At 45.2% G+C, this 25,000-nt stretch overlaps 2 protein-coding genes across 35 annotated transcripts in view; one reads left to right on the forward strand and one right to left on the reverse strand.

Moving 5' to 3' along the window:
- LOC147021573 (dynein axonemal heavy chain 8-like) overlaps positions 1-25,000 on the forward strand; it is a 238,149-nt gene that overhangs the window by 96,259 nt on the left and 116,890 nt on the right. The gene's annotated exons all lie outside the window — the stretch shown is intronic.
- The window catches only part of LOC147021576 (dynein axonemal heavy chain 8-like), a 165,600-nt gene that overhangs the window by 66,523 nt on the left and 74,077 nt on the right, over positions 1-25,000 (reverse strand). For 6 of the 15 annotated variants that reach the window (XM_085891664.1, XM_085891651.1, XM_085891643.1 and 3 more), the window contains one exon: positions 15,020-15,154. In XM_085891664.1, coding sequence (XP_085747790.1) covers positions 15,020-15,154 — 135 coding nt within the window. Of the gene's footprint in view, positions 1-3,466; positions 3,667-3,939; positions 4,104-6,149; positions 6,340-14,728; positions 14,857-15,019; positions 15,155-25,000 lie in introns of those variants that run through there. The other 9 variants (XM_085891645.1, XM_085891647.1, XM_085891658.1 and 6 more) reach the window with 8 other exon arrangements.

Below are 25,000 nucleotides of genomic sequence, written 5' to 3' on the forward strand. Positions count from 1 at the left end.
AGATTTGTCTGGATTGAAAGACATGTTCCACGTGTTGGACCAGTTTGTGATTTTATCCAGATCTGCAGTGAGCGAAGAAGCTGCTGCTTGCCGGTCTGAGGGATGACAGATGGTACGGCAGAGGGTTGAGTCATCGGCAAAGAGAAATAGAGGATTTTCCAGAGAGTCCGAGAGATCATTGATGAAAACCAGAAAAAGAACAGGGCCCAGAACGCTACCTTGAGGAACTCCAGCCTGCACAGGAAGAGGGGATGAAAGAACTCCATTTCGGGCCACACGTTGACTGCGACAGGAGAGGAAGTCTGCGAGCCATGAGTGGAGATGGCCTTGAATACCATGGGAAGAGAGTTTGGTGAGTAGGGCAGGGTGCCAGACTGTGTCAAAAGCACGTGATATGTCCAGGGATACGGCTCGGATTTCCTGTCTGGCATTGAGGACCTCCATCCATTGATGGGAGAGCAGTAGCAGCATATCTAGGGTAGAGTGACCTGGTCTGAAACCAAATTGATGATTGGAAATCAAGCCATTGGAGAAGAGGAAGGATTTCATGTCTGAAGCGATGATGGATTCCATAACCTTGCTGATGATTGGGAGAAGGCTGATTGGTCTGTAGTTACAGGGATCTGTTTTTGCACCTTTTTATGCAGGGCAGTGATGTTAGCAGATTTCCAAGCAGATGGCAGATGACCTTGGGAAAATGAGAGGGTGAATAGAACAGAGAGAGGGTGAGCAAGAGCAGAAGAGCAGGCTTTGAGGACACGTGGGCTGATGCCGTCTGGACCGGTTGCAGAATCTGACTCGAGGTTTGAAAGCAAGCTCTCCACCTTGTCAGGAGAAAAGGATACAGAGTCCAGGGACAGTTGGGTGCGACTGGGTAAAGTGGGTAGAGATAGTGATGGGTTTGGGACACAAGATTTAGCTGCAAACACCGAGTTTAGACATTCAGCTTTATCACGTGTGGAATCAGCAGTGCGGCCATTTGAGGTAAGGGAGGGGATGGAGGGGGAACATACACCAGAAACAGATTTGATTAAACGCCACCAGGATTTTGAGGAGGGAGAGAGGTTTGAGAGTTCAGACTTGAGATGAGAAAGATGTTGTTTTCTGGCTCTCCTGAGGGTAGCTACACACTTGTTCCGAGCTTTGTGGAAAGAACTGAGATTGCCCTCAGTTGGGTTTGCTTTCCATGAGGCAAAGGCAAGTTGTTTCAGGACAACTGCCTCGCCACAAGCTTCAGTAAACCAAGGGCGGGAGGAAGGGTAAGACAACTGAACACGAGAGGGGATAAATCTGTGCATGAGGGAGAGCAAGTTTCTTTGAAAGAATTCCCAGGATGAGTTGATGTTTGAGAAAGTAGTGATAGGAGACCAGTCTGTAAGTTTGATGGCTGCTCGGAGACCCTGCCAGTCGGCTTGAGTGAAATGCCAGACTCGACGGCGGTGAGGTGGTTCTCTGATAACAGCCAGAGAGATGTCCACTTTAATAAGGACGTGGTCAGAAGAACCAATTGGAGCGAAGGAAGAGCAGCAGATATTGTCAGGGAAATTTGTCAAAATCAGATCCAGAAGAGATGGAGTACCATTGGTTGAGATCCGGGTCGGGAAGTTGACCGATTGAGTCAGTCCCAATGAGTCACAGAAAGCTTTTGCTGATGTCCCATGGCAGGTGAGAGAGGTACCCACACCTAGCCAACTGGCGTGATGACAATTGAAGTCGCCACATAAGAGGAAGAGAGAGTTTGGATGAGAAGATAGAAGATGGTCCATGTTTTCGGAGAGTGAGGTGTAGATGGAGTCATCACTGTTCGGTGGACGGTACAGTACACATATAAACATGAGGTGGGAGTGGAGGGGAAGCCGAAGCCAGAGGTATTCCTGGGGGTGTGGGGGAGTGAGAGCAGTGCAGGGAGAGTGAGGAATAGAGTCTTTGATGAAGAGAGCAACACCTCCACCAGGACGAGGCTCAGGTCTGTCATACCGTAAGAGGGAGTAACCAGGGAGAGATACTTGGGAGTCAGACACGTCTTGGGAGAGGAAAGTTTTTGTTAGGCAGATAATGTCTGGTTTGTCAGTGGCAACCTGCATGGAAAGATCTGAAAGGTTTGAGCGAAGGCCCCGGATATTTGAGGTCCACACTTTTAATGAAGAGGTAGGGGAGGAGGCTTTTGGTGCAGGTGGTGGAGGGGGGGGGGGAGGGGGGGAGGGGGGAGGAGGGGGGGGGGTAAGGAGGGTTGGAGAAGGAGTGTGGGGTATTGCAGAATAGCGAGGGGAGGGGGCCGAATGAGGAGGAGAAAAGGCTCTGTGGTGCTGTGAGAGAGGGGGGACAAGAGACAAGGAAGATGGCAGTTGAGGGTTTGAGGAGGTGGAGTGAAGAGATGGAGGTGAGAGGGCAGTGGAGGGAGGCAGGTTGTTGGATGAGAGGGGGCAACTTAGAGAAGGAAGAGTGAGGGGGAATTTTTGAAAGAGGTGAGAGGGAGGCTTGGAGGGAGAAGAGTGGGATGGTTGCTTTGAGAGTGAGAGTGAGGGGTGAGGGGGTGAGTTGGCACTGAAGTTGGAAAAAAGAATGGTTGATGGAAAGCGAGCATCCATGGCAAACTGTGGTTTTTAAAAGTTTTAGGTCAGAGATGCGATTTAACACAATTCTTGATGGATGCAATGAAGGCGAATTCAGAGCATGGAGAGAAGAAGCGCTGTAATAGTTGGATTTTTTAGGCAAGGAATGAAGGAGAGCTCGAAATGAGAGCAGTCTGTTAAAATAGCAGAAGAGTAGTGCATTGTGAAACAGTAAAGAGTACCACATGTGTGAGAGAGGAAGATGAAGCATTATAAGATCGTTTTTGTTGTTAATATTAATGTATGAGAGAGTTCAACAGATTAGGTCATGGAAGTGTAAAAAAAAAAAAAAAGAAATCGAGGAAGACGAGGAGGAAGTTAAGAGGAAGAAGTAGCAGAATCGGGAGAAGGTTGTTGTTGTTGTTGGGTTTTTATTTTTATTTTTATTTTTTTTTTTTGAGATAAGAAAGAGATTAGTTGGGAGAATGGGGGATGTTTGGAAAGTGGGGAGGATGAAAATTGAAGGTAATGGGGAGGATAGAAATTGAAGGTAATGGGGAGAAAAAACAAACAAACAAAAAAAAAAAACGATCGAACACCAAGTGGAACCGGTAGGCCTCAAGCCTAGGACTAGGCCTCAAACACCAGGTGAGAACGTCGACATAAATACTCACAAAATAGCATGATTTTTGAAACAAAACCGAACTAGGAACACACATTAACATGTAGGTGAGAAAATTAAACAGTTAAAACGGGACAAATAACAACCGGAACTTGACTTTGAGAATGTCAGCAGGGAGCCCCGAAGGAGACCTCTTGCCGCTCAAAACCGGAACCGGAAGTCAACACAGCAACCGGCGTTGCTTACAGAGAAACACAGAATAATTTTGGACAACAGAGTTGCAGAATTTAAAACACCGGTCACATTTACAGATACCTTGATGAGCTTGGAGCGTGCTGCAAGGAGGACGTTCAAAACGGTGCGGCAATCCGGCCCTTCAACTTGCTCTATAATCGAGTTCAACTTCACCGACATGAACCTCCAATACTCCAGCTCCGTCAACGGGCCAGAGTTATCTGCTTCCTTCCGGACATGTTCGCTCTCCGTCAACACCTGAGAAGCAAGATAGAATATCAGATCTCATATTTATGAAGTTAAATAGATTTTTCCACATTATGGAAGACAACAAGCCTCATGAGTACCTTCAATGCATCATCAAGATAGATAGAATCACAAAATAATGGCAAAAAGTTAATCAGGGAAAAATTTTTTTAACATCACCGGTGTCGATGTGTTCTATTATCATCATCGGTAATATTAACAAAATCATTGTTAAAATAGGGATTTATTTTCAAAAAAAAAATCTCATCAAAGCATCTGCCTGACCTGATATATCTGTTGATGCCAAATCAACAAGATGCCTTCGAATTCAGGCAGCAACTGAGGATCATGAGCAGCAGCCGTAATATCATCGAATTATTGAAATCGGTTCAGGTCTATTGCGCTTGGCCTTTGCAATTCCGGAACACCTTCAATGCTTCGGACAGCGCCTGGAAAAGTCAATGTGGGTCGGTCAAAGCCAGAGCAGTTTCCTGGCCAAGGAATCAGGACACCGGTGCTTCGTTTTCAAAATCAAAGGAAAATACTATCAAACTTTTACAGTCATTGCGGAAGGGAGGAAATGTACAAATATAAACTCTTCAAATATGTGGTGGTTTGCCTATGTGGTATTCAACAAATATGTGAAAAGCCTCCAGCACTCATCTGGTTGAGCCCACTGTATTGGAAGCCACTCTTCATGCTGTCAAAGCCATCAAGACATTGTCAGTGTCAAAGTTTATCATTCACCACTGTTGCCCGATCGGTCACTTCTCCGACGTGCTATCGCTCCCAATGTCAACCTCCTCTCAGCACTTTTATGACATGCACAACTTGTGCACTTTTAAATCCTTCCATCTCATTTGCATTCACCTCCCCCCCCCCCCATCCCATGGCCCCTTGTCATTTAGTTCCACTGCTGACCCACAAAACCTCGAATCGCCAATTATCAATGCGTATGTTTGGTAATGTATTGAGACAGTGTGAGGTTAATGCTTATACACCTAAAATCAGATATCGTCATGGGAATGGCTTCAAGAGTAAAATGGGAATTGTTTATAATTGTCATTTCTGAGTACAGGTATCCCCCACTTAACTTAGGGGCTACACACCTTTATAGCCCTTTGTTTTGCGAACTTTCGTTATGTTGTTGCTCATTTTCCATTATTTGTGATTAGAAAATTACACTTCATTTCATAACCATAATGTTTCAGTCTAAAATAATGTTTCACCTGACCAGGGAACAGGTAGTGCAGGTTTACATGGTACCTGGAAGCAAGTCACCGATCTGACTTTGAAACTCAAAGTAACCAATGTCGCAATTCTTGGCAAACAAGGACGACCAATTGGTCTCAAATTGAAAAGGGCAGATTGTTTTTTGAACACAACACAATTAACCTTTTTAAAGTCCATGAAATAATTTAAATTGATCCATTAACTTCAACTTTAATTGGGGACGGGTCTTTTTGCGAGTTATTAATTAATGTCAAAGCTGCTGAACGATCTTGTTTCTGTCATTTTCAACACTCAATGCACATCTTACCTGCTGTGGAGATCAAAATGGGAAGCAAAATCCATGCTCATCACTGGGATGGATGAACCAATGAAGTTGTCATTATCTTCCATATTATAACGCACCGTGCAAAGCATTGTAATTCTTAATTTATTATGACATCATTTGCACTCTGTTCTGTTTCTCCAAACCAAATTACAAATCTATAATTAGTTAATCAGACGATGTATGGTGAGCACCATTGTTTTCAACACCAAACTTTCAACACCAAAACACTGTTGGTGCGATGCAATTTTTCAAATCTGACCAAATATTTGAATAAAGTGACTAAGTGTGTCCTTTTTCATGTAAGTGGGTGACAAATGCTGTCTGCCATGTTCGTTTTCTGCAAATGAATGTGGTGTTTGTGGAGAGTCTCCTCCGGTAGTGCGTCGATGAATTCGATTTCCTCCAGTTGTTCCTCCACTGAACTCCATCGTGTTCCTCCACATCTCAGAATGTGTATTATGCCATTATTAAAAATGAACCTCACTCACAAAGTTCCACAATAAGTCCACGAGCTAGGCTCAGATGAAGTTTTAACTGGAACCGCTGTTCTATGGATGCAAACATCAAATGCAGAGCACCAGAATAAGTCTCCCATCCATCCATCCATCCATCTATCAGGACCAGACTCTGTGTGGAGTGTTGGTGCTACCTAAGCAGTCTTCTCAACTATTGGACACAATCCTGGACGGGTCACCACTCTGACACAGGGTTCCAGCATGCTGGGGTACCACTCATTTTTGCCGACCTCGGAAGGATGACAGGCAGAGTCAACCCCACCTGGTATTAATTCAATAGCCGAGTGGGATTATGAACTCAGGATCCGAGGATCCCCAGACCACCACCCTATCCATTAAGCCAACACCACGCACACAAAAAGTCTACAGTCAGATGATATTCTGCTGATGTTTAAGAGGTATTAAAAAAAAACATAACATACCATCCAAAAACGAAATGAAGCTCAATATGCTATCTTTGAAAGTCTTTTTCGTTTTCTCTCCAGATTTGGAGTTGTTGAGTTCACCCCATTTGTCACTGACGTCCATGGCAGGGTAGTAGATGTTTGAAATTTTCATTCTTGCTCCTCGTAACACATCTTTGGTGCAATCGATTTCACCGAAATACACTTCCTGTTGGGGTTAGGTGCATTGTTAAACTTACTGATGGTTTACCGTCACTCCCTAGCATTACACCAAACAGCACAATAAGTGTGGGAAAGTGGGGAAAACTTTATCACTTGGAGGTCGTGGGTTACGATGTGTTTATAAAGGTGGAAAGTCTGATTTAATGTGATTTCATTCCAGGCTATCAGGCAACAACAGGTGAAAATTTGGGAAGAGGATGTCTACTTTCCATAGGAACTGCACAACCACCAGTTTTCAACTCATGACGTCCAGCTGTTTGGAAGTGTACAAAGACAAATAAACAAACAAACAGACACTCCTCAAATTATACAGAGTGTGATGAATTAAATTAATGATAAAGATTGTTAAGTTTTGTTCGTGGAGTAAATCTTGACCATTTTTAAATGATTACCTCACGTACATTCTTGACGGACAAAGCAATGTCATTTGTGCGTCTCATGAAATATAGGACGAGACCGGCGGTGCAGTCTTTTGCTGGGTCGGCCAAAAAGAGGGGCAACATTTTCTCTTGTTTGAAAACAACTGAGAATTGACTTGCTAGTCCGGGAGCCAACCTGTGTACGAGGCTGTTTTAGGGTTGGACCTTACAGCCTCTGCTATAAAATTTTACACCCCCAGGATGTTTAGATATATGTTTGCAGTTCATGAAAACCAATGTTGGCAATTCATAAGCTCTTGCGAAAAATTTTGGCAGACGTTTTTGTTTGAGGAAGATTTGAAAAATTTGATAAAACAGCAATTGTCAATAAAATTTCTAAAAAAATTAAAAAATCACATTCATGAAAAATAAATGTGAACTAAATGTAAGAATTCAATCAGTGCATTGTAAAATGACAAAAAAAATTGCCTTTGTGGAAGTAAACCTCGTAAAAGTACATAATTTTGTGAAAAATGCCTTAAAAATAACGTTTTTTGAAGATGGCCTTTAGAACTTTTCTTATCATAGGCAGATGCTGCATTAGAATACTAATTTCTCTTAATGTGATATGAACATGGTATCCATGGCTAATTAAAACAGCAAATTTGAGTGAGTTCTATCAATTTTTAAAGAGAAAATTAACATTTTTGTCAACCAAAGTTACCCCTACCCCCAAAATCTTCTTACTCTATTGAACACAGTTCGGTTAAGGTTTGCTAGATCCAGGTTGGGTACTTCACAGTTCACTCTTCCAAAGGAAAATTCAATGGTGTTTGGAGTGACATGGCCCTGGAGCAGACATACAACAATGAAGGGAAGACATCTCTGTTCAAAGGCATATCTCAGGCACCAGCTGCTCGAGATAAATATGTGAAGACAGCACCATTTCTCACAGCTGTATCAGAGAACATAAAGTCTATGGCTAATCTAGGCCAACAGGAATCTACTCATCATGGAGAAACACATAAGCAGGCAACAGAAGAACATATGCATGTTGAGGAGATCAAGAAAGTGATATGCCAGCAGATGATAAACCCATTCCAGTGTAACAACCAAGTGGATCTGCTCAATAGAGCAACTGGTGAGAAGGATGCTTCAAAAGACTTGGTCCATGCTCAAGCTAAGGGCATGGAAGCCATTATGAAAGCAGAAGAGGTGGTCTCTATTAAGATTGAACCACTGAAGCTGGTAACTTTCTCCTCACAGAAGAAATCAAACCCATCAAGGAAACAGAGTTTAATCAGGATCTATCAAGATGAGACTGCAACTACACGTGTGCTGTGTTTCTATCGAGATGCCGACCCAGTCACAAGACAGATTGCATTTTCCCATGAGTGGACAGACTATCCATCATCCCTGTTTGAGGTTGATCCACGCTTAGCACAGGGGTTTGTAATGCGCAAAGGCAACAAGTCTGATTTCGTGGCAGTGCTAATTGCTGAAGCTGAGCAGGATGTTGTTTTACAGCTGCCATCATTACCACAGAGTGACCTATACACAGTTTATCTGGTAGACACAATGGCATTTGTAAATAAATACCAAAAAATGGGTGCAAAAACATTTGGTGAACTTCCCCAGCTGTATCTTCGCAAGCTCCTTCAGTTCAAACCTGAAATGTGCAACTGTGTCAACATCATTGGTGATCAGTATGATTTTGATGATAGCCATACTTTGAAGGGTCATGAGCAGCAGAGGAGAAACCAGACAGACCAGGCAAGACAATTCTCACCATCCAAGAGTCTAGAAATTCCGGACTGGAATTTACTCATGAAGAATCCAAGAAATAAAGGAAATCTTCAGAACTTCATTGGCACTTCCCTTTGTGAGAGTCCTGAAGCTATTCCGGATGGAGTGACCATCATTCTTGGTGGTATGATGGAAAACAAAGGTCACACTCTTTCCATCACATCAGCATCAAGTTCAGTTCTGGACTTACCTTGTGAAGAACATGAAGAGGCAGACACAAGGATTATTGCTCATCTTGCATATTGTGTGGAATATCCTGATCACCATTGAGCTGTTGTGCATGCAACAGATACAGACATAATTATGCTGTGTATATATCACTTCTGCTGCTTGAACACATTGCAAGAACTCTGGATACAACGGCAGAATCAATACCTACCTATTCATGAGCTGGTAGAAGTGTTGAGCAAGAAGTACCAGAAAATCCTCTTGATGTCGCAGCCACACTTCTGTGCACATATGTGTTGTGTGGATGTGACACAGTGAGCTACTCATTCAGAAGGGGAAAAGAAGAGGTCAGGTCAGGTATGGGAGCATGTGCCAGAACAGCGCGTCGCTGCGTCCACTTTCCGCCGGTACTCCAGGGGCCTCCGTCTGGCCATCCCCCAGGCAGATGCCAGGCCCATCCCCATCTCCTTGAGATGATGGTCAACCTGCTGCAACCATGAGGCACGTGGTCGGCCCACTGGCCTCCTCCACTCATGAGACTCCCTCGCTGAGAGAATCTGGTGAGCAGGATCAGCGTCAGGAAAACGAGCCACATGTCCATACAGCCGCAGCTGACGCTCACGGACTATGCAGGTAACAAATCTCATCCGAGTCTCTCTCAGCAACCGCTCGTTAGACACAAAATCCGACCAGCGATAGCCAAGGATTCTTCGAAGAGACCTGGTACCAAAGGAATTAAGTCTCCGTCTCAGATCCTTGGTCAAAGTCCAAGTCTCGCACCCATAGAGCAAGACTGGAAGTACCAAGGACCTGAAGACTCGGACTTTCGTCCTCCCGCACAGGTACCGGCAGCGCCACACCCCATGGTCCAGTAAATCCATGACTCCCCAGGCCCGACCCAGACGTCTATTGACCTCCGGCTCACAACCTGCGGAGACATGAATATCACTGCCAAGGTAAGTGAATCTATCCACGACCTCAACATCCTCACCACAAACAGACACAGACAGGACAGCAGCATCCAAGATGTCACCGAAAGCCTGGATCTTAGTTTTGACCCAAGAAATCCGTAATCCCAACGGCTCCGACTCCTCATTCAGCACCTCAAGGGCCCCCAAGAGGATGTCTAAAGTCTCCGCAAAGATGACTGCATCATCTGCAAAATCAAGGTCCGAGATCTTGACATTGCCAAACGATGCACCGCAACTTTATCTCTCCGACATCCTCCCTAAAATCCAGTCCATACAAGTGCTGAAAAGTGTGGGGGCAAGTACACATCCCTGACGAACTCCAGTAACAACTGGAAATAAGTCAGAGATGGTACCACCACACTCCACAGCACTCTCAGTACCAGAGTAGAGTTCAGACATCAGATCGATCAGTTTCGGTGGCACCCCACGAAGACCAAGAATTCTCCAGAGGACATCCCGATTCACTGAATCGAACGCTTTACAGAGATCAACATAGGCTGCAAGCAGCCCCTGCCGAAACTCTCGTCTGCGTTCGGTGAGGACACGAAGTGCAAGGATACGGTCAATCGTTGACCTCTTTGGTGTAAAGCCTGACTGCTCTGGACGCTGGTGCTCAAGCAGATGGTGGCGAACCCTATCAAGAATTATCCGAGCAAAGACCTTGCCCGGCACTGAGAGCAGCGTCACCCCTCGGTAGTTGTTGCAGTCTTGGCGATCACCCTTCCCTTTCCAGAGAGGGACAACAAGGCCCCTCTTCCAGTCAGTTGGGATTATGCCTGTGTTCCTGTGAAAAGAAGAGCGGCACAGGTTTCTCTGGGACTGATAGGAAACCTTCCCCACCTTGTTGATTTTGGAAGAGATAGTGAAATGGCAGCAACAGAATGTGTCATTGATGAGGCCAGAGTATACTGGACTGCTCTGCATGGCCAAAAAGGGTTCAGCTGTTTGGATACCCTCAGGCAGCATATGTTTGTCTCTTCAAAATTAGACCTGACTCATCTTTATCAATTATATCTTTCTGATTTCATGGAAAATCCTGCACATATATCTTTGCTCATGATTGCACCCTCTGCTGTATCATCATCTCTCATCCTTCAGACAAGCAGGCATGCAGCAGCCTCTTCCCTCTCTGCAGAACTTGAGAGAATCAGGAGCTGGGCCAACACTTGGAATATGTCTTTCAACCCTGACAAATCCCATACACTCACAGTGTGTCTCCGAAAGGGCTGCTGAGCTAACCATCCCATCAACTTCCTCAATAAGGATCTTGAAGACGTTAAGCCACTCAAATTTTTGGCCTCACCATCAGCCATGATCGTTCTTGGATAGCCCATGTTTCCAAGAGGGCCTCCAAAGGCAGGCACCAACTGGTCATCCTCCATTGTTAAAGCTCTGTCCTTGGACAATCTGAACTTCAGACAAACTACAAGGCCTTCCTTCGCAGCTTGATGGAGGACTGCTCCCACCTTTTGACTGGCAACCCTGACTCACATCTTGCCCGACTTGACGTCATGGAAAGCAAGGCCCTCAAAATCATCGGGATCTCCCATGATGAAGCTGAGTGTCCAGGCCTGTTATCGTTTCATCGGAGACAGGTTGTTGGCCTCTCTGTAGTCTTCCGCCACCTTTTTGGTCTTTCACCGTCTGCCCTATCTTGGCTCTCTCCCTCCCAGGATTCTGCAGGGTGCACATGGTCTGCCAGTAACCCTCTTCTTATTAAACTCTGAATATCCAGGCTCACTCCTCACCTCCACTCATTTGTTCTTCTTTTCTCTCACCTGAACAACCAACTTCTCCAATCTATTCAATCCCATTCTTCCCTCCAGCACTTCAATACAGCCCATTCCCATGACTTCAGCTCATCCCCCCCCCATCCGTACGAATGATCTCTTCCACCCCAAATGACCCCGTTCCGAAGTACTCCAACTTTTCCAGGTTATTGTGATTTTGTTTTCCACCTCTCCATCACCTCTTTTTGTTCGTCAGTTGATTTGTTCCTTTTCTGTTTTCATTCCCACTTTCCCACTCCTCTTCTTGCTGTGTTTCAGCTTGAAGATGACATGATCATTCATTTGATACATTTGATATGCAGCATGTGGCTGTTTAGGGGTGGCTGGTTCATGGTTTCAGCGCCCACAGGATCATTACTGGGCTTGGTGTTCCAACTCTGGTGATGTGGCAAAGAACACTGACCATGTGCTCGTTGATGGTCGTTGGAGGATGATTCAGAACTGAGGGTCTACCGGAGTGCTCAGTTCCTCAAAACCAACTGCAGGCTTGTTTTAGCAACTCTGAAGTTTCAGCTTTAATCTGGGAGAATGGTGCCAACCAGCCAAGGCTGGATATTGGCAGGCTCAAGGATGAGAGGGATTTGGGGGGGGGGGGGTCTGGGTGCTTCAGGGAATCCTGAAGAGTTGTGGAGTGCCTTCAGTAACACGGTCCTTGATGTTGCCAGTGGATGTCTTGGAACACACCGAAGGGTGAAGAAGAATTTTGTCTCTCAAGGGACAATGAATACCATTGACTAGAGTTGCAGTGCCAGGCCTAATGGTGGAGCTGAGATAAAACTGTACGTGCGCTGAGGGCGGACAAGGAGGTCTATGTGTAAGGAATCTGTGAGGGGGTAGAGCATCACCTGTGGTCAGGTGATTATCGTCCTGCTTGCAAAGGAATTCTTTCATTGCGTTCCTCCAAGCCCGTCCCTCGGTGTACTGCAGTTAGAGCAGAGAGTGGTGGAGCTTGATAGAGGAGTCTGAAATGAAGGCCCGCTGGGCCGGTTACTTTGAGAAACTGTACCAGGATGATACACCAGCTGGTGAGTTGGATGTCATGGGTGTTACTGTCCTTATTGCTGACCCTACAATCAACTGTGAACCGTCTTAGGTTGTGGGAAGACAGGCTGTGTTGACCTACTTGAAAGGGGGTAAAGCTCCTGGGATCTGTGACATTCATGTTGAACTTTTCAATGCTGGTGAAAAGGCAGTACTCATGTGGTTGCACGCAGTTCTCTTTGGAGCAAAGGCATCAGCCTAACTGATGGGAAGGGGAGCCTTGTTGTCCCTCGAAGGAAAGGGAGGGTGGTCGTCAGGCATGATCCCAACTACCGAGGGTTGACACTGCTCTCAATGCCTTGCAACGTCTTTGCTCGGATAATTATTGATAGTGTTCGCCACCATCTGTTTGAGCACAAGAGCCCACACCAGTCGGGCTTTATCCCAAAGAGGTCAAGAGGTTATGTTCTTGCTCTCCGGGTCTTCACCAAACGCAGACGAGAGTTTTGGCAGGGACTGCTTGAAGCCTATGTTGATCTCTGCAAAGTGTTTGATTCTGGGAATCGGGATGCCCTCTTGCGGATTCTCAGATTTTGTGGAGTGCCACCTGAACTAAGCAATCTGATTTCTGAACTCTACTCTGGTACGGAGAGTGCTGTGACGTGTGGTGGTTCCATGTCTGACTTATTTCCAATTGTGACTGGAGTTTTTCAGGGGTGTGTATTGGCTCCCACACTTTTCAGCGCTTGCATGGACTGGATTCTGGGGAGGATGTCGGAGAGATCAAGCTGCGGTGCATCGTTTGAAAGTTTTGAGATCTCTCACCTTGATTTCTCAGATGATGCAGTCACTGGATATCCCAAAAGATTGTGGAGACATTGCATATCCTGATGGGAGTCCTCAAGGTGCGGAATGAGGAGTCGGAGTCTTTGGGATTATGGGTTTCCTGTGTCAAAACTAAGAGTCAGGCTTTCAATGGCATCTTGGATGTTGCATTCTTGTCTGTACCTGTTTGTGGTGAGGATGTTGAGGTCGTAGAGAGATTCACTTACCTTGGCAGTGACATTCGTGTCTCCGCATGTTGTGAGCGAGAGGTTTAGAGACATCTGGGGAGTCATGGATTCACTGTACCACGGGGTGTGGTGCTGTCGGGACCGATGCAGGATGACAAAAGTCCGAGTCTGAGGTCCTTGGTACTTCCAGTCTTACTCTATGGATGTGAAACTTGAATTCTGACCAGGGATCTGAGATGTAGAGTGAAGTCCTTCGGTACCAGATCTCTTCGGAGAATCCAATGCTCTCACTGGTCAGACTTTGTATTCGATGAGAGGTTGCTAAGAGAGACTCAGATGAGATTTGTATCCTGTGTAGTCCATGTGCAGCTGTGGCTGTCTGGACATGTGTCTCGTTTTCCTGACGCTGATCCTGCTCACCAGATTCTCTCAGCGAGGGAGCCTCGTGAGTGGAGGCGGCCGATGGGCCGACCACGACCCTCATGGTTTCAGGTTGGTCGGCAACTCAAGATGGGGATGGGCCAGGCATCTGCCTGGAAGGATGGCCAGACGGAGGCCGCTGGAGTACCGGCGAAAGTGGACGCAGCGACATGCTACTTCTGCGCATGTTCCCATACCTGACCTGATGTGTCTGCAGTTTGCATCACTGCTGTGAGCGCAGCTATGGGGTGCCCTCAGTCGGATGGAGCAGGACTTCAAGGAATTTGGCCAGGGTACCGAGCGATAGCTTCCCAACTCTTCACGAAGAATACCCGTCAGATCTTTAAAGTTCACCAACTCATACGAGCAGATGGAACACCTCGTTTAACATCCATCCAAGGGATATCACACACATTGATGACTCGCCCTGCCTACGAGACACCAGGATGACAGTTTATCACTCTGCCTAGATTCAAATCTGGACGAGCCTGCTCAGAGGTGAAAGACTTCAAAAAATACAATGAAACACCGACACTGCATCACATAGAAACTACACAGAATTTACTTATTCCTTTGAGATTGTACGTGGCTGCAAGCCACAATAATGGGATATGGAAAATGTGAATAAAGCAACAAGATAAATCTATGTAATTGGATTCAATGCATACGAGCTAACCCCCTCCCCACAGCAAAGCTCACCTGCCCCATTCACCTTTCCCAGGCACGCACAATAAATTGATGACTATTTTCAACAAAATTGTCAGAAAAACTATTTTGCTTTGATGACACAGCTTGTCCAAACACGGCAATTGCCAAAGGATTTCAAGAAAAACTTCACCGTTTAAACTAACCAACGGATAAACTCACCAATCCCCGGAGGTTGTGCTTCTTGGTAAAAGAAGGTCACAACTCTTCGACCTGTCTTTGCGCAGAAATTGATGAGAGGTTGAATCGAAACAATATATTAAAAAAAAAAAAATTTAAATACATGAAACCTGGAAATGAGATAGACATCAAAAATGTAGCATCACAATGAAATACAAAATGTTTATCTTTCAATCAAACTTACTTTTTTTTATAAAGCAAAACAAATAATATTGTTTTGACATTGCTTAAAAAAAAGAGAAACAACACAATCTGGGAAACAACAAGACTTACTGACAGCGAATCCAAAATGAACTCCTCAACAGCAGTCTGCTCGATTCCCAATCTTTTTGATAGAACCTCAAAAAGATATTTCATAGCCGGTTCAACTTGAAGCTTTCTTTGCTCTCTTTGTGCTTTGTATCGAGCCTGCAAGAAATAATAAATAAATACTGATATATAGATATATATCACCATTTCTTTCATACCATGAAGGCAATTCACACTCAGAGAGGGTGGAGTCATCGGCAAATAGACAAAGAGGATTTTCCAGAGAGTCGGAGAGATCATTGATGAAAACCAGAAAAAGAACAGGGCCCAGAACGCGACCTTGAGGAACTCCAGCCTGCACAGGAAGAGGGGATGAAAGAACTCCATTTAGAGTCACACGTTGGCTGCGACAAGAGAGGAAGTCTGCGAGACATGAGTGGAGATGGCCTTGGATACCATGGGAAGAGAGTTTGGTGAGCAGAGCAGGGTACCAGAAAATGTCAAAAGCATGCAATATGTCTCGGGATATGGCTCTGAGTTCATGTCTGGCATTGAGGACCTCCATCCATTGTTGGGAAAGCAGAAGCAGCATATCCAGGGTAGAATGACCTGGTCTGAAACCAAATTGATGATCGGAAATCAGACCATTGGAGAAGAGGAAGGTTTTAATGTCTGAAGCGATGATGGATTCCGCAGCCAAACTGATGATTTGGAGAAGGCTGATTGGTCTGTAGTTTCAGGGATCTGTTTTTGCACCTTTTTTATGCAGGGCAGTAATGTTTGCTGATTTCCAAGCAGATGGAAGATGACCTTGAGCAAATGAGACGGTGAATAGAACAGAGAGAGGGTGAGCAACAGCAGAGCAGCAGGTTTTTAGGACACGTGGGCTGATGCCGTCTGGGCCAGTTGCAGAATCTATGTCGAGGTGCGACAGCAATCTCTCCACTTTGTCAGACTAAAAGGACACAAAGTCCAGGGACAGTTGCAGAGATGCCAACTTTTGGAAATCAGAATTAGGGAGGATTTTCAACCGACACCAAATAATGTGCGCGAAGCGCACATCTCGAGCGCGGAGCGCTCGACCCTTGCGGCGGGGTCCAGGGCCCGCCTTAGGGCCCTGGAAGCTCTGGGGTTCTAGACGCTCTCTTAGTGCCCTCTGAGCCCTATGTTGGAGCATTTAACATGTTAAGAATTCCCACTTTTTGAACAAAAAAAGGGGAAAATTGTGCACTTTTTAATGTTACATGTATGTTAATATTAGTAAGTTAGGGGACAATCAAAGATTAACAAAAAGCACAAAAGAAGCAATATTTTTCTTACCTTACTGGCTGGTACTACTGCTGCTTGCTTTTTCCATGGCAGCTTTGCTGAGTGACAGCTGTGTGGCTCTTTTAGCCCTTCTGATTATGTCTTTGCTGTATTCTCTCTGGTAGCAAGGGGTGTTATGAGCTAGTTTTTCAATTAAGAGAGCTTCCAGGGTTTTGACACTCAAATTGGGACGAAATTCAGTATGATTCTTCCGTACAAGACTGAGTGCCCGCTCACATGATGCGTTCGAATGAGGAATGACCAAGATTCCCTTCATCACTTTGCTCAAATTAGGATACTTCTTGGCACCAGTGCAGGGATCTGTGAGCTGTGAAATCCGATGCCACTGCTCATCCACTCTCACTGTCTCAGTAGCAATTGTAGCTATGGAGGCGTCTGCCTGGTAGTGAGCGAATTCACTCTCAAGACTGTCTATGTCACTATCACCGCCACTGAACAGACAGGGGAATTTCTTGATGAAAAACTCCACACAGTCAAACCCCACTTCTTGGTGTAGCTTAACATCCAGCACCTGAGCATGCTTGGCTAATTCATCATCTAGCGGCCAGGTTTTGAAGATGTAATTGCAGGCTTTCACATAATATGAGCGAACTGCACTGAAGAAACCTTGGATGTCTGACTCACTCAGAGTGAAGGTGGATTTCTTGAGACTCCTTTGTTCCCTTATATACAGTTTGGCATCGTTCCCAATCATGAGGTCCTCATCATTCTTCTGATGATTTCTGTCAGAGAAGGGTACATTTACCAGAGCAACCGATGACACCGATGGTTTCAAAAACCATACGAAGATATCTTTCAGAAGACCATTCAATTCTCCGTGCAGGAGATGAATACAGGGTTCGTCTCTTTGGAGCAGAAGATTCCCCTTCTCAAAAAGCTTGTTAGCATATCGAAGGAAGAAACAATAGAGTTTTGTTTGTGGAGACAAGAACATCCTGTTGACACGTTTTTCTCTAGATTCCTGCACAGTGTTTGAGGAAGATGCGCTTTTAGTTGTAGAACTCGTAGTACACTTAGCCGCAGGGCGATCACACTTGCGTTTACTGCCAGCAGAAGAGGTCAGACTCGTAGTACCAGATCCAATTTTACGTTTGAGGAGAGAGCTTGAGGTAGGTGCAGCCAAGGAAGAAGACCTCTGATTCGAAGGTTTTGCTGAGCTTCTATCAAGTGATTTGGCAAAAGCAGAACTTAACTTGGGTCCTTCTTTGCCTGTAGATGGGACTATCACAGTCTTTCTCGACTCTGAAGGGATCTGCTTTGTAGATGAACGTGATGAAGGGCCGGTGATGCTACCTGCTCTCAGCATTGGTTTTGGTGCTGTCCCTGCTGTCTTCTTCGCAGCAGATACTGCAGTGGTAGTGGTGAATATGCTGCTCCACTAGTGCTTGATCCTGCAGTGCCAGTACTGGCAGTAGATACAGTGCCGTCCTTCTTGCTCGTTGTTAGAGTCTTGGCTACAGTTGGTTGCATTTTTCTTCGTACTTCTTCTTTGAAGAAGAGGCGAAGTGGCTCCCACTGTTCAATCAGCCTGTCTAGGCACTGACCAAGGGACAGCCACCTTGTTGCGACATGCTTCAGAATCTTGTGTGTCGGGGCATCACAGAGTTCTTGCAGTGCTTTCACTCCTTTGACGCGTTTACTACTTTTGTCCAAGTAGTAGTAAATATCGATGAGAAAGTCATCTAATTCAATGGGTAAGGCCTGAGCCGTCTTCTTGGCCGTATTGTGCATCATATGGCAAGGGCATCCCATGATGTAGCACTCTGGATTTTGTTTGTGGATATAAGCAGCGACTCCTTTGTGCTTGCCCACCATGACAGAGGCATTATCAGCACAAAAGGAAACACAATTTCCCCACGGAATTTTCCTGTCACTGAACTCATGATCAAGCAGTTTGAAAATGTTTTCTCCAGTGGAATCTTGTTTGCACGCAGGCAAACTTAGCAAACCTTGCTTCACAATCCCAGCACTGTTGTCATAGTACGAAATCAGGACAGGATATAGCTGGGCCTCACCACTGTCATTGCTACCGTCTGTAGCTAGGCTAAATGGAGCTAGTCTAGCAATATCGGCAATAGATGAAGCAGTAACATTTGACAACTCACCAATTACACTGGTCAACAACAAATTTGTTGTCTGCATTTTTAAGCTGATTTAGGACGAATCTGATGCGCTGAATCCAAAACTCACATTAGTTTTGTTCAATCAGGTCAAGTTTTTGAGATATGGCCACATGTCGTTTTTTACATTTTTGTTCACATGTACGCATGTGTGGAGCATTTTAGAAGAAGTTGGTGGGGGTAAAATGTCATGTCAAATAATTGTTTTGATTGTAAATAATTATTTTAATGACAAGAAGTATTCAGGTACGATAGTTCTAGGTGATTATGTCGAAAAGGGATCAGTTTGAAGTCATAAAACCTCAAAATCTTCCAAAAATTGGTGAGGCAAAGCATAAAGTTCGTGGATCAAAACTAAAGTTAATGGGGCAGATTTTGTAATAATGTGATACAAAAAAGTTGTATTTCTTGAAATAACGAACTCTGAAGAATGTACAATACCTACATGCGCCAATTTATGACATGCGCTTTTGCTCAAGCTTGGAGTGCCACAGCACGAACCCAAAGATTGGAGACTGTTCATTGACAGCAGCAAGCGATCACTGAAATGTGTTCTGCTACACAACGGCAACCAGTTTGCCTCTGTACCCATCGTTCACTCGACTACACTGAAGGAGAAGTATGAAGCGGTGAAGTACGTGCTGGAGAAAATTGGTTATGATCAGCATAAGTGGTTTATTTGTGTTGACCTGAAGATGGTGAACTTTTTGTTGGGACAACAGTCTGGCTTCACCAAGTACCCATGTTTTCTGTGCATGTGGGATAGTAGGGACCGTGCTCAGCATTACACGAAGAAGGACTGGCCTGTGCGGGAGGAATTGGTGCCATGCAAAGAAAGGAACGTCATCAACGACCCTCTGGTGGACAGAGACAGAATACTCTTCCCACCGCTGCACATCAAGCTCGGCTTAATCAAGCAGTTCACCAAGGCTCTGGACAAAGATGGTGACTGCTTCACTTACTTGTGCCAGGCTTTTCCAGGATTGACCATGGAGAAGTTGAAAGTGGGCATCTTTGATGGTTCTCAGATCCGTCAGCTCATCAGAGATCCAGAGTTCAAAAACTCAATGAACGAAGTGGAACTGGAAGCGTGGAAGACATTTGTTTTGGTAGTGAAGAACTTTCTTGGCAACAATAAGGCCAGAAACTACGCAGAACTTGTCAACAACATGCTGACTGCTTTCAGAAACCTGGGCTGCAACATGAGCATCAAGATGCACTACCTATTTTCACATATGAACCGGTTTCCTGAGAACCTGGGTTCAATGAGTGACGAGCAGGGGGAGAGATTCCATCAGGACATGAAGGAGATGGAGACCAGGTATCAGGGTCGCTGGGACGCAGTCATGATGGCTGACTACTGTTGGAATCTGAAGAGAGACCTCCCTGCCGCTGAACATTCCAGGAGTTCGAAGAAACGGAAGTTCAAGCCCTGAAGTTTGAACAGTGGTGACGCAACATGCAATTTACTTGTACTTACCTTTATCAATGCCCACCATTCAGATGACAGTAATCGATGTTTCTATCATGTAATCAATAAATGTTGTTGGCAAAACATTTTTTTCTTAAAAACATGTTTAGGATGATATGTGTTGACAAAAATCAGCTGATAATGCCACAAAAATGTAATTGATTTTGTCACAAGATCTGATTTTTTCAAATCAACTTAGCACAAAAACCTGACCTGATGGAGAGAAACGGATGCCATTTCCTGATTCAGCAGTGCCAGAATACCCTAATTCACTTGTAGAAATCTAGACAACATTCAGAAAGTAAAAAATTGTTGACCAGTGTTCTTTTTTCTTCTTTGTTCTTGTTCTTTTTTTTTTTTTTTTTTTCTTTTTTGTTCTTGTTTTTTTTTTTTTTTTGTTCTTGCACATCTTGCACATCTTGCAAGTTTTTGTTCTTGCACATCCATACTTTGAAGCAACTTTTGAATCTGGAAACATCTTTTGAAATAGAGGTCCAGCATGATCTGAGACTGATATGGGCAAGTTATGTTCCACAATAAATCCACTAAAGAGAAGTTCCGCTCGGGTAACATCCTCTTCCTCGCTTGTCCCTTGTTTGGTGAAATAATTCAGAAGTGTACCGGTACTCGTGCTCGAAGATCTCTCCTTTGCAATGTCTGTGTGCCGTTTGCTTCCAACGTGCTTCCGAATATCATCGCGACCTCCGTGCTCAACTGAAATATCAACGCTGCATACTGTACAATACGCATGATGAATTCCTCTTTCAGACTTTCGAATACACGGGTATTGGAGACTGTATTCGGTCTTGTACTTCTGAGACCATTTCTTGGTCTTCGTAAGCTTCTTTTCTGCCATTTCGTAATCAACATCGAGGGCTTGAAGCATCGGTAACTTCGAAGTCGATGTTCCACAGCTGCAGCGCGACTCGTAGAACTCTAGCGGCTGTTAAATTAAACACCGCACGGTGGTCGCGACCGCCGGGCTGGTACGGGGCCCAGCTGCATGCAGTGAGCGTATCGCATGCATATACACTGTGCATACATACCGCATGCACTGTATTGCACACATACCGCATGCACTAAATCTCAGTGCATGATCGCATAAGCGAGATCCAGACCCAATGTTTCGCTGCTCCTCATTTGAATTTGCAATTTTTTATGTACAATTTGGTAGCAGCGAACGTTATGGAGTTACCACATGCTATACGCAGCAGACGATGCTTTTCATTCAATTCTCATACTAGTACATTCTGATTAGTGAACAGTTTAAAAATATCAAAATTTCGGGAGGATAAGGATAGTGATCGTAAGGGCGGGAGTTTGGGTGAATTTTCGGAAGCCTCCCGATGAAATCGGGAGGGTTGGCATTGCTGCCAAGGTAGACCCTGCCCCTCGGCTCCACTATCCTCCGAGCTGAAGACCGAAATAAAGGCGTCAGCCACCATTTCTTTTGTGTGTGTGTGTGTGTGTGTGTGTGTGTGTGTGTGTGTGTGTGTGTGTGTGTGTGTGTGTGTGTGTGTTTATGTGTCCGTGAGCCCGTCCTCGAAGTAGTGAATTGTATATTATATTTTCACCTGTATATTATTTGCCTTGCTTGATATTCGGTTTAACCCTGCCTCTTGCGTGCTCCCCTAATTCCCCCCCCCCCCCATTATTGTTGAACAAATACCCCGATTGTTAAATGTATCAGCTCGTTTTGTGTTTCTTTCATTGGTTTGATATGACGCGTGATTGAGAATAAGTAAAAGCTGTTACGACACGAAGGGGACATTTGGACCGATGGTTCTTGACGATTAAACCGCTCGGAATCGCACACGGAACGAGCGCGCTAAGCGGCTCGTTTTCGTACGAGTTCCGTCGAGGGTGAATTTCCCTGGTAGTTGGACCACGTGGGTATTTAGGTAAATTTAAATTGGCAATCGACCCTACCCCACGTGGTCTATCTATTGGCGATAGATAGAGGACCCGTCGGCTCCGAACTTATCCGGGGCGACGACCTATACATTCCGGGCGATCGGTCGGACCAACTTGCAGCTCCATCTAGCGGTCGTGCTCACGGCCGATACCCGGCCCCGCAACAATACAACATGTGGAGACCTCCTGTAGATGTCCATGAAGGGTGGAGAGAGAGAGGGTTTGGGGGGAAGTAAGTATGGGAGAGGGGGAGGGACGACAGGGTCAGGGGAAGGGAGATAAAATGCACCCAAACAACATTTTCATTTTTAAGTGATGGGTTCTACATAAAACTAGGTGGGAGCATTTAAAACCCACACTAGACAACAGGCAAAGGCCTGAGCCTCGTCCTGGGGGAGGAGTTGCTCTCTTCATCAAAGACTCCATTCCTCACTCTCCATGCACTGCCCTCACTTCCCCAACACACCCAGGAATACCTCTGGCTACGGCTTCCCCTCAACTCCCACCTCATGTTTATATGTGTACTGTACCGTCCACCAAACAGTGATGACTCCATCTCCACCTCACTATTCGAAAACATGGACCAACTTGTATCCTTTCATCCGAACTCTCTCTTCCTCATATGTGGTGACTTCAATTGTCATCAGGCCAGTTGGCTCGGTGTGGGTACCTCTCTCACCTGTCATGGCACTTCAGCAAAAGCTTTCTGCGACTCAATCGGTCAATTTTCCGACCCGGATCTCAACCAATGGTACTCTAGCTCTTCTGGATGTGATTTTGACAAATTTCCCTGAAAATATCTGCCACTCTTCCTCCGCTCCAAGCTGTTCTTCTGACCACATCCTTGTCAAAGTGGACATCTCTCTGGCTGTTATCAGAGAACCACCTCACCGCCGTCGAGTCTGGCAATTCACTTAAGCTGACTGGCAGGGTCTCCAAGCAGCCATCAAACTCATAGACTGATCTCCTATCACTACTTTCTCCAACATCAACTCATCCTGGAAATTCTTTCAAAGAAACTTGCTCTCCCTCATAAACAGATTTATCCCCTGTCGTCTTCAGTTGTCCTGCCCTTCCTCCCGCCCATGGAACACTGAAGTTTGTGGTGAGGCAGTTGTCCTGAAACAACTTGCCTTTGCCTCTCAGTTCCTTCCATAAAGCTCGGAACAAGTGTGTATCGACCCTCAGGAGAGCCAGAAAACATCATCATTCGAAGCTCAAGTCTGAACTTTCAAACCTCTCTCCTACTCCAAATTCTGGTGGCATTTAATCAAATCTGCTTCTGGTGTATGTTCGCCCTCCATCCCCTCCCTTAACTCAAATGTGCGCACTGCTGATACCGCATGTGAAAGGCTGAATGCCAAAACTCCATGTTTGCTTCTTCGTCTTGTGTCTGAAACCCATCGCTTTCTGGACCCACCTTACCCAGTCGCACCTTGCTGCTCCTGGACTCTGTGTCCTTTTCTCCTGACAAGGTGGCGAGTTTGTTGTCAAACCTCGACTCAGATTCTGCAACAGGTCCAGACGGCATCAGCCCACGTGTCCGACAAACCTGCTCTGCTGCTGTTGCTCACCCTCTCATTTGCTCAAGGTCATCTGCCATCTGCTTGGAAATCAGCAAACATTTCCACCCTGCATAAAAAAGGTGCAAAAACAGATCCCTGCAACTACAGACCAATCAGCCTTCTCCCAATCATCAGCAAGGTTATAGAATCCATCATCGCTTCAGACATTAAATCCTACCTCTTCTCCAATGGCTTAATTTCCAATCATCAATTTGGTTTCAGACCAGGTCACTCGACCCTGGCTATGCTGCTGCAGCTATCCCAACAATGGATGGAGGTCCTCAATGCCGGACATGAAATCAGAGCCATATCCCTGGACATATCGCGTGCTTTTGACACGGTCTGGCACCCTGCCCTGCTCACCAAACTCTCTTCCTTTGGTATTCAAGGCCATCTCCACTCATGGCTCACAGACTTCCTCTCCTGTCACAGCCAACATGTGGCCCTCAATGGAGTTCTTTCATCCCCTCTTCCTGTCCAGGCTGGAGTTCCTCAGGGTGGCGTTCTGGGCCCTGTTCTTTTTCTGATTTTCATCAATGATCTCTCCGACTCTCTTCGGCCGTGGGCATTTCCTATGAAAAGGCCCTAAAAACACTTTTCGTTCCGAGGAAGGGGTGCGAGGTGAACTTTGGGCTGCTTGTAGACACGTGTATGGTAGACATTAGGACAAAAGTTCTCCACGAGATTTTAGCCCAATAAGGCACAGTGAGCTGTCGAAGTTGGTCGCCAGGGTGCGAAAAGTGACATTTTGGCGGTTTTCCCCATTTTGCCGATCGTATATCTCAGCGAATATACAACTCCCAAGCCTCAACTCTACGGGGGCGTCAGACACAACATAGCTCACGAATCAGAAGTATCGACCATGTAAACACTTTATTGTCAAGATAATGAAAACTTCAACAAGGTGCATCATTCAGAAAAAAGCGATTTTTGAGGAATTCCTTCATTTTTACGAGCCTGTATCTCCCTCCAATACCGACCGAGATGTCTGAAATGACTGAAGACCACAGAACGTTCTACTGTCTTCCTCTTTAGGAAATATCGTGGTCCTGGGGTGGCCAATGTGGAAAATATAAACAATGCAAATCGTTACTTTAGCCCGAGCACGATCAAATCTTTTTATTATCACTAATTATCTCGATATTGAGAAGGCTTCATCTTCCACATCGACTGACCTCGAGATTTGAAACTGCGCGTACAGATACAACCACCTGCTTACTTAACATTCATGGATTATCGCCATCATACTCTGACAGTAATTAGGCACTTCGTCATTAAAAGACGGATAACATTCTCATCTTATACACTTTCTGTGTAAACAGAAATGGAAATGTGAACAGCGAAGCTGTTAACTAACCTACACCACATTCTGCTAAGGTAAGACTACACAGAATCATCTTCACAAAATTACTAATTAATTCTTAATTATCTGACTATGACTGGTTAAGCCATGTATCACAATCTGTCAATCTCACTGAAACACGAATGGAAATTCACACATCGGTGGGAAACAAAATCAAAAATTATCAATATCTCGCAATGGCAAGGTGGAACCTTATTGGTCCTCGGGATTTGTTTACTGAGCCTTAAGTGAATGGATAATGAA

Source organism: Eptatretus burgeri, chromosome 8 (genome assembly GCF_056783735.1).
Source record: "Eptatretus burgeri isolate ZD-2024b chromosome 8, Ebu_testis_v1, whole genome shotgun sequence".
NCBI classification, from domain to species: domain Eukaryota; kingdom Metazoa; phylum Chordata; class Myxini; order Myxiniformes; family Myxinidae; genus Eptatretus; species Eptatretus burgeri.